The sequence below is a fragment of the Ictalurus furcatus genome, chromosome 15 (assembly GCF_023375685.1).
Source record: "Ictalurus furcatus strain D&B chromosome 15, Billie_1.0, whole genome shotgun sequence".
In the NCBI taxonomy this organism is placed as follows: domain Eukaryota; kingdom Metazoa; phylum Chordata; class Actinopteri; order Siluriformes; family Ictaluridae; genus Ictalurus; species Ictalurus furcatus.
Genome location: NC_071269.1, coordinates 14,372,035 through 14,385,574, shown reverse-complemented (window position 1 = coordinate 14,385,574; position 13,540 = coordinate 14,372,035). Strand labels below are relative to the sequence as shown.

The 13,540-nt window shown below is 37.7% G+C and overlaps 1 protein-coding gene across 1 annotated transcript in view; it reads left to right on the top strand.

Annotated features, from left to right (window-relative positions):
* pm20d1.2 (peptidase M20 domain containing 1, tandem duplicate 2) overlaps nt 1-13,535 on the top strand; it is a 16,785-nt gene extending 3,250 nt beyond the window's left edge. The window contains exons 2-13 of the mRNA XM_053643267.1: nt 707-793; nt 936-1,171; nt 1,276-1,362; nt 1,883-2,016; nt 2,910-3,029; nt 4,039-4,114; nt 4,209-4,270; nt 4,400-4,478; nt 4,561-4,632; nt 4,944-5,109; nt 9,150-9,249; nt 10,970-13,535. Coding sequence (XP_053499242.1) covers nt 707-793; nt 936-1,171; nt 1,276-1,362; nt 1,883-2,016; nt 2,910-3,029; nt 4,039-4,114; nt 4,209-4,270; nt 4,400-4,478; nt 4,561-4,632; nt 4,944-5,109; nt 9,150-9,249; nt 10,970-11,099 — 1,349 coding nt within the window. The 3' untranslated portion in view covers nt 11,100-13,535. The remainder of the gene's footprint in view (nt 1-706; nt 794-935; nt 1,172-1,275; nt 1,363-1,882; nt 2,017-2,909; nt 3,030-4,038; nt 4,115-4,208; nt 4,271-4,399; nt 4,479-4,560; nt 4,633-4,943; nt 5,110-9,149; nt 9,250-10,969) is intronic.
* Nucleotides 13,536-13,540: the final 5 nt, after the last annotated feature.

The window sequence follows — 13,540 nt, the reverse complement described above, 5'->3', positions numbered from 1 at the left end:
AGATGATTTTCCTTACAGTGGAATGATGTATTTCAGATAATCTGGAGATCTTTTTAAATACCTTGCCAGACTCATAGGCATCCACAACCTTGTTTCTGAAGGCTTTACAGAACTCTTTAGATCTTGGCATGATGACACCACACACCTCAATAGCAAAGGGAACACAGATATGAGAGGGGTATAAATAAGACAGGTTCCACTTGCACTCCCTAAGCAGCTTCTAATCACTGGCACCCAATCTTGAACACCTGACTCTAATTATATGGATTTGAAGGTCTGATAAATGTAGGGGTGTAATTACTTTTTCCATATGACTGATCTGTTTTTTGTTAATTTAAATTGTGAAATTTACTACAAAATGTAAATTGTATGTGTTAATTGATAAAGTGTAACACCTTTATAATAGGCACTATCTTCCTAGCATCAAGTGATCCCAGGATAAGGAACTTACTGAAGACTTATATTTATTCATTTAGCAGATGTTTTTATTCAAAGAGACTTACAAATTATGAAATACAAGCAGGGCTACCATACATGCTTTTTGATTGAGTTCTAGAGGAGCAAAGTGCACAGAGTAGAGGTGTAAGAGCCAGTGTAGGTGCAGATTTATTTTTTAATTAAGGGTGGACCAGGGGACAAGTTAGGGGTTAGTTAAGTGTTCACGCAAGAAAATATTTCTGTTTTTTTTTTCTGTTCCTTTTACTAGATGCCATTCGTATTCCGACTGTGTCATTCTCAGAGACTCACCAGAACACAAGTGCTCTGCAAGAGTTTGACCATCTTCTAAAAAGAGGTTAGACATCCTTCGGTCTGGACATAGGGCCAGACCAAATGTAATTAATCGTTAAAAGTTAACAACCATTTGATATTTTTTCTTGTTACTTGGGATCTGCCTGCCACTATAAGTTGACTTTTTAACTATTTGTCTCTTTCAGTCTTCCCAACAATCTTCTCATCCAATCTGGTTATGCATGAGGTGGTGGGGAATTACAGCCACCTGTTCACCGTGTCAGGCACTGATCCTGAGCTGGTGCCTTACATGCTGCTGGCACATATTGACGTGGTGCCAGCCAATGAGACTGACGGGTGGGAGGTGCCACCCTTCTCAGCCGAAGAGCTGAATGGATTCATTTATGGACGAGGAACCATCGACAATAAACAGTCTGTCATGGTATGGTGGGCCTAGTGGGCAGCAATCTCTTTTTGTTGGTTAAAACAATATTACATTTGTCTGTAGAACACTGCCCCTGAATATGATTACATCTGCCTGTGAAGGGGATCCTTCAGGCTCTGGAGTACTTGTTGGAGCGAGGATATGTTCCACGGCGAGGGTTCTACATTGGCCTGGGTCACGATGAAGAGGTGAAACACTCACATAGCAGTGAATGTCCCTTTGACCAACATCTCATCTCTTGATTGCATAGCACTAAATTTGTAGAATATATTACAAAGACCCCAGTATATTGCATATTATTAACAAATGTTTCTTATGGAAATAAATACACAAAACCTGTTCATATGACTGGAGAGCCTTCTGATAGCAGGTCTGAGTGCAGAAATGAAGTAATATGAAAGGGTCTGAAATCGTTTGTTTAAAATGTACAAAGTACAATTTTTAATATGAATATTATATGTACATTTATATTTTATACTCATTAGAGATCATGAGCCATGCGATTATATTTTAGTATTTTTAGACTTAAAATAATTGTAATGTGGCATTTTAAGGTGAATAGAATAAAATATTTAACAATATTCCTCAGCGACCATGGATGTTATGACATTACACACACATTCTTCACACATTTTCTGTATTTTAAGCAAAACACAATGACTTCAATTTTGACCTGATGATAGTTGACATTCTTTTTTGTCTGTACAGATAAGTGGCTATGTTGGAGCTGCAAACATAGTCAAAGTGCTACAGAGTCGTGGGGTGAAGCTACAGTTTCTTGTAGATGAAGGCCTTGCTGTACTGGATGGAATTATAAGTGGTCTGAATGGACCAGCTGCGGTGTAAGACCTTATTAATGAGCCTTTTCCCTTTATGGTCTAACATGCACTCAGCTCCAGAATTACTGGCACCCTGGATAAAGATGGGTAAAAGGGTTACAAAAAAAATGTCTTTGTGGTTAATTAACTTAGTCCCCCACTAAAAACATAAGAGAACATAAGAGGAATATAACCATTAATTGAAGTAAATATATTTAAAAAAAAAAAAAAACTGCAACACAACTACCCGTGTCAAAAGTATTAGCACCTGTGCGTCTACTTTGTGGAATCTCTGTTTGCCAATATAATAGCACTGTCGTATTTTCCTATAATGCTTGATGAGATTTGAGAATACAAAATAAAGAATCGGCGAGCACTATTCTATCCAGATCCTTCAGGATCCACCCACATGCTTTTAGGTCAGCTTGATTCTGTGTTTTTGGATGCCTTTTTTGTGTGCATTTGGATGTATGTTTTGGATCACTGTCCTCCCAGAAGATCCAACTACAAACCAGATGTAGCTTCTTGCCATGGGCAGCCAGGTTTTCATTTCAACTTCGGGTTCTTCATGGAGTCCATAATACCATGTATCCTAACAAGGTGCCCACGACCTTTGGAGGAGAAACAGCTCCACAGCATTGCAGATCCTCCCCGATACCCAACAGTGGGAATTAGGTTCTTTTCTGTATATCTATCCTTCTATTTATGCCAAACCAACACTGATTTTTTATTGTCAAAAAGCCCAGTTTCTCACATATTTTCTGGGTAAGATTAATCCAAATAAACTCATACATTTTTTAAAACCCATCTTTACCAAGGATGCCAATTATTCTTGTTCCATATGTAATTAGCCTTGTTGTTCTTTTCAGACATGTGTTTATCCAGGTGTTTTTCGCATTTGTATATGTATGTTGTAGGATAGGTATCAGTGAGAAAGGGCATGCCACAGTAAAGCTGAGTGTGAGTATGAAGCCAGGCCATTCGTCCATGCCTCCCAAGCAGAGCAGCATTGGCATCCTGGCTGCTGCAGTCACAAGGTGAACCACACAACCTGCTGGTATCATATATAATTATTGTTATTCTTATTATTTCCCTGTATTTTATCTTATACTTACACTTGATTTGTCTTCTTGTGAAGACATCTGTACTTTTTTTTATTATCCCTAATTAAAAATTCAGATTTTTCCACTAGCAGTAAAAACTACATAGTTACTTGTGCATTAAAGGAATTTCAACAGTTATCCACCTGTAGGATATTGTGCAATTACCACAGACAATAATTTCAAAAACTTTCCCTGAACCGAATGAACATCTAAAATATGTTGCAGTGCGTAAAGTAAATGTGAAATATGTTGCAAATTCAAAACCACAATCGTTCTAATCTAATAATACAAGTGTGAGAGAAAGTCTTATCAAAGCTGTTCCTATGACCTCACCAATGCTGGTTCAAAATGAGACTGAATCCTTGCTTGTGTGTCTACTTGCATTATACATAACCAGAAATTCTTTCCTCTAAAAAAGTTATCCCAGCTCTAAGAGGATGAATTATGCAGATTTAGTTGTTAATCTTTAAATATCTCTGAATAAAGAAATGCATGAAAACGTTCTACAACGATATGTTCATTCATTCTTCTTCAGTAACCGCTTTATCCTGGTCAGAGTTTCAGAATACACCGTGGTTGGTGTATTACCTATCATAGGCTATCCCACACACATTCACACCTTTAGCATAGCTACTGTACAGGTACCAGCATGTTTTTGGGAGGTGGGAGGAATGATACCATGCTGCCCTACAGAGATGTATGCTTTTTCAAAATAACGTTTATTGACTCACAAACTAATGCCCTTAAATTTCCATAGTAATGGAGTTTTCAGTTATTTTCGGCATTTGTAAATGTATCCAAGTTCTTGCAGATAACAGTTTAATACAATACAGTAGCGTTTATTTATTTATTTATTTATTTTTAGAAAAAAAGGTGAACATTTTTATTAAAGCTAACTTTTGTTAAATATAGCACACAGCATTTCACATTGTTCTATGTGCAGGTTGGAGGAATACCCAATGCCTAGACTGTTTGGCTCTGGTCCTGAGCAAAGCACTTTTGAACATCTTGCACATAAGGTAAATCGAGAAAGGGGAAAACCACATTCAGATGTTGTAAAACAATGAGGTGATCTAAATGCATTCGATTAATCTTCTGTGATTTTTGTTGCAGTTCAGCCTGCCTCTCAGATTCATCATGTCCAATTTGTGGCTTTTCAACCCTTTGATGAGCAGGTCATAGATATGTTGTATAGTATTATTTCATACAGAACATGGTGCTAACTATTCCATAATCTCAACATTAACTCCCAATGACACTGCTAATTTTTTATGCACCTGACCTAAACGGAAGTGTATTTCCAGGGTAATGGAAAGGAGGCCTGATATGAATGCTTTTGTGCGGACTACCACAGCAGTCACCATGTTCAACGCTGGTGTGAAGGTAAAATACTGTTATTTCTTTTATTATACAAACAGTAATGAATGATTTGAATGGATGCACATCTTTCCCTCTCTATCAACAGGTCAATGTTCTTCCATCACATGCAGAGGCTGTTGTGAACCTGCGCATCCACTCTGCCCAAACACTGCAAGAGGTCAGAGATCATACTGTTGCAGTGGAGATGTTGCCTTTGTGCAGTCTGGCTTGAATGTTTTACTTATTGTACAGGTCCTTTAGTATGGAATAGATGGGTCGTTTCCTGAGGCAGTGTCCCCCTGGTCAGGGGGAAAATTATCCTAAAATCTCCTTTCTGCTATTTCAGTTATAGTTATCATGCTGCAGGTTGTTGGGCATGAATTTAGACATACAAAGCAGGCATTATATTACAATGTGAAAATGAAAAAATGCATTTATCCTCCCATTTTGTTTTATTTCTTCACCTCCTCTTCACCTGTTCTTCTGTAGGTACTGGAATTGATTGAATCCACTATATCAGATGATCGTGTAAAAGTAAAGCTGATGAAAGGCTTTGACCCCCTGCCCATCAGTTCCTATGATGAGCAGTCGTTTGGGTTTCAGATTATAAAGAAGACAGTGTTGGACATGTTTCCTGAGGTCACTGTTGCTCCAGGTGAAAATTTTATTTTACTCATCCAATCGAAGTGAATCTTAAGCTGTTGAAATCTGTTTCATTTCCATCTCCTCATGTACTGTGCTCTACTTTGAAAAGAATATTTTTTTATATAGTTGTCAAATTGTATAATTGATTTTAAAATGTTATTTATTATATCCGCAGTATAAACAGTTTAGAGAAACAGACACACAGAGCCCCATGATTGGACTTTTCACTTCAATTAAGTTAAATTCAATTCAGTTTTATTTGTATATCGCTTTTAACAATGGTCATTGTCCCAAAGCAGCTTTACAGAAATATATAAATTCAGGATATATATTTTAAATGTATGAATTTATAGCTAATGAGGAATGAGGAAGAAATCTTGAGAGGAACCAGACTCAAAAGGGAACCCATCCTCATCTGGGTAGCACTGGATAGTACGATTATAAATAAATCCCTTCTATAAATGTGCTAATACTACATGGTCAAATAGTGCAATTGTGTAACCAGGAAAATTCATTACAGTTTTTGCATGAAGTCTGTTTTGTTGAACTTATGCACTGTGCATTGATGGAGACTTGAGTTCAAAACTGTTTATGGCAATTGCAGTCCTAAACCTATCATAGCAACTGTAGTCCTTTCCATCATAGCATAACTGTTCATATGAATTGAGGTCCAAAGCCATCTTTATGGTTTTTAAGTGGTACCATCCTCAGTAATCTCAATGATCTTTAGGCTGCACCATGTGGGGTCAGCAGCAGCATGTGACTTCCAATTGATGAGAACTCCAACCAGAAGTAGGGCATCAGGATGGATTAGGCAGGTCTGGAGAGGTATCTCAGGGATATCATGTGTAGCTCGACAGAAAGAGAGAGAGAGAGATTATTAGGTATGTTTATTGTCCTGTAATGTCACGCATCCAAACATCCCAGTTCACCACAAAGCTTGACTAAACAAATAAGTTTTCAACCTAGACTTAAACACTGAGACTGTCTTTGAGTCCCAAACACTAATTGGGAGGCTGTTCCATAACTGTGGGGCTTTGTACAAGGAAGCTTTACCCCCTGCTATAGCCTTCACTATTCGAGGTACCAACAAATAGCCTACACCTTTTGATTGAAGTAGGCATGGCGGATCATAAAGGACCAAAAGTTCGCTCAGGTGCTGTGGCACAAGACCATTCAGTGCTTTATAGGTCAATAGTAGTATTTTAGAATCAGTGCCAAATTTTACTGGGAGCCAGTGCAGTGTGGTTAAGATAGGGGTGATGTGGTCATATCTTCTGGTTCTAGTAAGGACTCTTACAGCTGCAATCTGGACTAACTGGAGCTTGTTTATGCTACTACTGGAACATCCAGACAACTATTTTTAAACTAATTTTTAGTAACATTATATTTCTTATCTTAGCAATATTTCTAAGATGAAAGAAGGCTATCCTAGTAATGTTATCTACATGAGCTTCAAATGAAAGACTGGAGTCAATAATCACACCAAGGTCTTTTACTCCTGCACATGATGAAACAGAAAGTCCATCCAGAGTTACTGTGTAATCAGAAAGCTTCCTTCTAGCTGCATGTGGTCCTAGTACAAGTACTTCTGTCTTGTCAGAATTAAGTAAAAGAAGTTAATAAGCATCCAGTGCCTAATGTCCTTTACACATTCCTGGTGTCTGTCAACTGGCTTTGCTGAAACATACAACTGTGTCTCATCAGCATAACAATGGAAGCTAATTCCATGTTTATGAATAATTTGACCCAGAGGTAGCATATATAAAGAAGAAAGTAGTGGGCCTAAAACAGAACCAAACTTTACCTCAGTATGCATAGAGAAGTCACTATTTACATCTACGAACTGATAACGATCAGTCAAATAAGACCTGAGCCAGGAGAGGGCTGTTCCCTTAATACCAACAACATTATCTTGTCTACCAAGGAGAATAGCATTATCAATTGTATCAAAAGCTGCACTAAGGTCAAGTAATACAAGCAAGGAGACACAACCCTGATCAGAGGCCAGTAGTAGGTCATTTACCACTTTAACTAGCGCTGTCTCTGTACTATGATGAGGCCTAAATCCTGACTGATACATTTCATGAATGTTATTCTTATGTAGTTACGAGCATAGCTGCTGTGCTACAACCGTTTTTAAGATCTTGGAGATAAAGGGGAGATTTGATATTGGCCTATAGCTGGACAATTGATAGGGGTCAAGGTCAAGTTTTTTAATCACAGGTTTAATAACTGCTACTTTAAATGAATTAGGTACATAACCAGTGCTAAGTGAAGAATTTATTATTTTTTAGAAGGGGTTTGATTACTTCTGGAATAATCTGTTTGAAGAAACATGTAGTTAAGGGATCTAGTGTACAAGTGATGATTTTATGAAGAAATCAATTAAATTAGTTTGCTCTCTCGAAGGGGAGTAAAACATTCTAATCGTTGCTCTGATATTGTTATAGACTTGTCTAGACTGTCTGGTTTTAAATGTATAATCTGAATTTTGTTGTCTAATATTTTCAATTTTGCCAATGAAAAAATTAATGAAATCATCGCTGTTATATAATGATTTTGTGCATGTTTCTATGGTGGTTTTATTCCTAGTTAATTTTGCTACAGTAGTAAAGAGGAGAGAAAACCTGTTAGACACATGAAGCAGAGAGGAGCGGTGCTCCTGTGGGTGAGCCTTAGCGTTAGCTTTGGCTTTGAGATTATGCCGCCCAGTCATCACCCATTTTCCCCACTGTGAGGGCTCTAATGCCGGAGTTGGGGGATTGCTATCTCCGTCTGAGACATCCAGACTTTCCCCTACAGAAACAACGCTGTTCTCTCTCTCACTAACCCTCTAGAGTCTGGATATGCACCTCTAATGCTGCAGTTGTCTCCATCAGAGAGCTAACTAGTATACACTTAGCACAAATAAAGCTATTACTAACGATGGCGTGAGAATGAGTAAATATCCTGCACTCAACACACTGAACAAGCTGAGTGTTTGCCTTATTGAGTGTTTAAGATTAGTCTTAGAGAAGTTAACTATCCTTAGTCAAAGATAAGTTGATGTTATTTTAGACAGATCCAAAGTGGATGGACGTCACAGTATATCTGTGTGTGTTCTGTTTTCATTTATTGATCTGACCTTCTGTTCTCAGTCACTTATTTTAAGTAAAAGCATCAAAAGGCTTTTCCAAAATCGGTTCGACAACATTATCAGTGTCTGCCGTGTTGCACTAAAAAGCAGCTAAGCTGCTAACTAGCTAGCTAAATTTCATTGAAGAAGCTAGTAACAAACAAACATTCAGAAAGGAATGCAAATTAACAAACATAACTTTATACTTACAATATTTACCAATTATAAAAATAACACACTCTACTTTACTATACTGTATGGCCTGTATTGTGGATATCTGACCATCACACCCATATGTGCTTTTCGAACATCTCATTCCTGATCGCTTTGATGTTATAATAACCTCTACTCCTCTTGGAAGGCTTTTCAATAGATTTTGGAACGCGACTGTGGGGATTCGCCCATTCAGCCACAAGAGCATTAGTGAGGTCAGGCACTGATGTTGGGCGAGGCGGCCTGGGGCACAGTCAGCATTCTAGTTCATCCCAAAGCTATTCAGTGGGGTTGAGGTCAGGGCTCTGTGCAGGCCATTCAATTTCTTCCACACCAATCTTGTCAAATCATGTATTCATGGACACAGTACACAGGGGCATTGCTAGAACAAGTTTGAGCCCCTTAGTTTCATTGAAGGAAATTGTAATGCTACAGCATACAAAGACATTCTATACAGTTGTGTGTTTCCAACTTTGTGGCAACAGTTTCGGGAAGGCCCCCCATATAGGTGTGATGGTCAGGTGGCCACATACTTTTGACCATATAGTGTAGTTGTGTAAAACTATTATTGATTAGATTTACCACTACTGAAGCTGACTAACTGAACACAAAGTTTCATTTTGTAATTAAAAAAAAAATAAAAAATTCACCAGGATTCATTTTATCCAAATCATAGTTAATCTTTGCTTTTCCCCTGCTGCTGCTCTATTGCTTCTCAGGTATCTGTGTTGGCAACACTGATAGCCGTCATTATACCCCGCTGACCAAGGACATTTATCGCTTCTCCCCAACCTGGTTCAAACCAGGTGACCCACAGAGGTGAGTTTATAAGTAAAAAGGTTAAAGGCAGGATTTAGTGGTGTTAGGGGTGGCCTTTTAGGGCTTAAAACCATTTGTGAAAGAATTGTGTAACATCCTTTTTTCAACATATACAGTACATGGTTGTACAATATGTAGACTTCAACGAAGCTGTCATTTCACCCATGGCACAAGGTCCAAAGATAAGTATTATGTGGCATTGACCAAGGATTCAGTAGCCTATTTACTTAAATGCATGTCTTGGTTTAATATTATACACAAGTATGTGAGGTCTCCATATTCAGTGGATTTCTTTTTTCATTTAAAGTGATACAGTTTAGTTTGTCAAAGCCTTTCAAAACACTTGAATTCATTATTTTCTCGCAAAAATATCTTTTTTTGAAATGTTATTAAAAAGCTGCTGTTTATGCAGCAATGTGGTTATGAATGAGTAAAAAAAATTGTTTTTGGGCTTGTATCATAATATAATGACTTGTTAAGGGGAACTGTATAAGGAAGCAGTTTAAAACATAAAGTAATGTATATTTTGTACTACAAATGAAATTAATGAGGGACAGAGATTTGTTCGGGCTACACACGTTTCTAAGCACTGAATGGGATTCATCAAGTTTTGTTTATGTGTGAGGATGTGTGTATATTTCTGCACATTCCTGCCCATGCATATGCAAGAACTAGTGGTAGAAACAGCAGGTAAATTTACTCTCCGCATAACTGAGAGAGTAATTACTGATTTCGGCACTCACAAGATGTCAGACAGGTGACAGAATGTAAAGTAAAAGGAACATTTAATGATCCATTGCGATTATGGCACGTTGGAAGATTTGGTGCATGCAGCTTTGAGGAGGGAATGTGGTTTTAGCACCTGTGGAAACTCTATGCTGATAGTGAGGAGTGGGTCAGTTTTAGTTGACCTCTCTTCTAGGGCTTTTAGCTATGGGTATATTCTAGCTGATACTGGCATTTCCCTAGCAACTACGTGTTGAATAATGACACATCTTAGAGTACCTTCATTCATATCACTCGCACTGTAATACATTACATTATATGTAATATAATATATACTACAAATGACAGTTTTGCTCTTCTTCATGCAACACTATCTTTACTTCATTGTCAGTGACATTCATATTGTTAGACCTTTTGGCATGTTCCATATTGTCTGAAACAAGCAGTATTTAACACACTTAGATAAATGAGACCCCTGAAGTCTAATGAGCAAAAACACACAAGGAAGAAAAGGCCTGAGATTGCCTTTCTTATGTGAGAGATTAACACTTAAGTAATCTTTATTTACTTATAGTCTTGAGTTTATTTTTTGAATAAATTTTGGAAGTGAAGAGAAGTGCAAAATGAAATAAAGACAGGAGAGTAATACGAGAGCTGGAGAGAGAAAACAGACAAGTTTTGACTTATGAGTTACTAAGTTTAGCTACGTTTGAATGTGTCCTTCTGACCTGTCCAGGCCTAAAAATACAGGGTATACTGTCTTGCTGTGAGGTGCTTTAGGTAAGCAGCTGCTTTGTGTTAAGCAGTTAGCATGCTATACATCAACACTGCACAGGTTCTTGTGTATATACTTACTCATACATATCTCTTTAAAATCTCTCTAGGCAACTGTAGTCCATATGTCTTCAGATCCTAGCAACATGGTAGGTCAAAGTTCAGGTAGGAATGCTATCATATGAGATCAATTCTTTCTCCGTTTTACATCCATGTTTAGATTCCATGGCATCAATGAAAGGATCTCTTCCAAGAATTACGAGGAGGTTGTCCTTTTTTACTTTCGACTCATCCAGAACTGTGACAACAAAAACCTACCACCATCGCACACCAGCCAACATGAACTCTGATCTGTTCTGGTAAAGTGTGTTTCAGGCCCCTTATGTAATTAACAATTAACAATTAAAGGCAAAAAAGATTGCCTAATCAAAACATCCAGATATTTTGATGGATGAGGCAATTTGCGATTTAAGATTGATTGCTCAGTTTATTCCAGATTGTCTGGATTTTTGTGTGAATGAATTTGACTTTAGCACTTTAATCAGTGGCAGCCAATCTCAGGGATCATTTTAAATGCAATGTGATATACACAAATGAAGGAATGTTGTATCCAAATCATATGTTAAAGTAACTGGAGTAGGGACTGAATTGTATGATATCATACTATAATCATATAGTGGTAATGAAAATGGGAAGAATTGGTAATTGGCCATTTAGTCTTCAGTCATTAGGAACAATTTTTAAATGAGGGGATGAGATTTAGATGAGATGATCAGTTTTAGATGCTTTAGAAATAACAAGAGCTCTGCTGCTTAATATTATCATGATGCTTACCTCCTGTTAGTCTCACATTCACTCACCACAAGCAAAAGCATTTCTACTTCATCACTGAACATCAAACTGGTGATATATAATATCAACTTTTTTTTATATATTAACATTAACTGGATATGAAATACACTACAAATATACTTTTCTCTACAATATATATACTTTTTTGTCAACTCCTCTTCATTCAAATCTTTCAACGGTGTGCTGGCACTGTAATTCAGCTCGAGTAGAGCCGCAAAAAAATTTAAAAAATTGACTCGACGCTGAAACTTCTGTTTCACTGCTGCTCACTTCCAGTGTAAAATTTTTATCAGTGCAGAGATGACAGAGTTTACAAACTGCAGTTTTGTCATCATTCCACACAAGAGACATCTTCTTTACACACAGCACGAAAATGATGTGTTTTCCCGCCCTCTTTTGATTGACAGGATATAATCGACCCTGATCATCGGATGTTTTTAAACTATCGGCCGATGGTCCATAGTTTGAAAATTGCCTTTTGGTATTGGTATATAATCGGTATTGGCTGATACATGGGTGCATCTCTAATAGGAACGTATACTGTAAGTGCTGTGTTCCTGAAAATACTACTAATGCAGGATGTTGTTAAAAGCTTACCCTGTATGGTCAAAGGTTTGTGGACACCTGACAGTCAAACCCCATACAGTATGTGCTGGTTGAACATCCCATTCCAGATTTAGTCCCCCTTTGCGATTATACTTCCACTCTACTAGGAAAGCTTTCCAGTAGATTTTGGAGCGTGACTGTATGGATTTACCTATTTAGCCGTATGGGAATTGGCGAGGTGAGGCATTGATAATGCTAAAGGAGACCTTGGGTGAAGTCAGCATTCCAGTTCATCCCAAAGGTGTTTAGTAGGTTTGAGATAAGGGCTCTGTGCAGGACACTCAAGTTCTTCCACTTCAACCTTGGTAAACCAAGTCTTCATGAACCTCACGCTTAGTTCAAGAGAATGAAAATTGTAATGATACAGCATACAAAGACATAATATAAGATTGTGCGCTTCCAAATTTGTGGCAACAGTTTGGGTCAGGTGTCCACATACCTTGGTCTAAATACACAGCCTGAATGCCAGTGTGATTGTGTGATACATTATACATACTGCAGTATTCCACCACTATGGTTTCATACTTAATGAAGCAGACCAAGAAACATTACATTTCAGAATGCAACACTATATAGGTTATTTATCATGCTGTTGATGTGCCTTTTTGTGATGTGTTGATGTGATTGGTTTTTTGTTTTGTTGACTTGTGAGTGGATGGATATGTCAATATCTTCCGTGTAGAGCAGAGGTGTCCAATCTTACCCAGAAAGTGCCTGTGTGGGTGCAGGTTTTCAGTCCAATCAAACAGAAGCCACACCAGAGTCTACTGAAAGCTAAGCTCAACTGATTAAACAGGTAGAATCAGGTGTGACTCCTGCATGATTGGACTGAAAACCTGCACCTACACTGGCCCTTCGTGGATACGAGTGGACACCCCTGTTGTAGAGTTTTATATAGAGAACATTTACATTGAACTGGAGTTTTGAAGAGTCAAAGCTACTGAGTAAAATGCACAAAGAGATTTTGCATTGCATTGCTGTGCAACAGGGAAACTAGCAACTCCTCAATGCACTTATACATTGCACTGATTCAGCTTCAAATCCAGTAGCATGTGATCTCCAAATTAAGATACTGTGCTCTGTAACTGGCAGATCATTTACCACTTTGCCAACATGTTAGAACTTTGAGATTGTAAAGGATTGCTTGCATTGTTGCATGATGTTTTAGAAGCATGTTATGTATTTGATGGTATGGGCATTCACGCTGAATCATTGAATAGTGTAAGCTTGTGGGTTTGATTATAGGAATAATATTGTGATTCGTTTAATTTACTGCATTTAACAATGCATATTGCAAATTCTGGAATAAATCACTTGACAACAAAGAGCATCA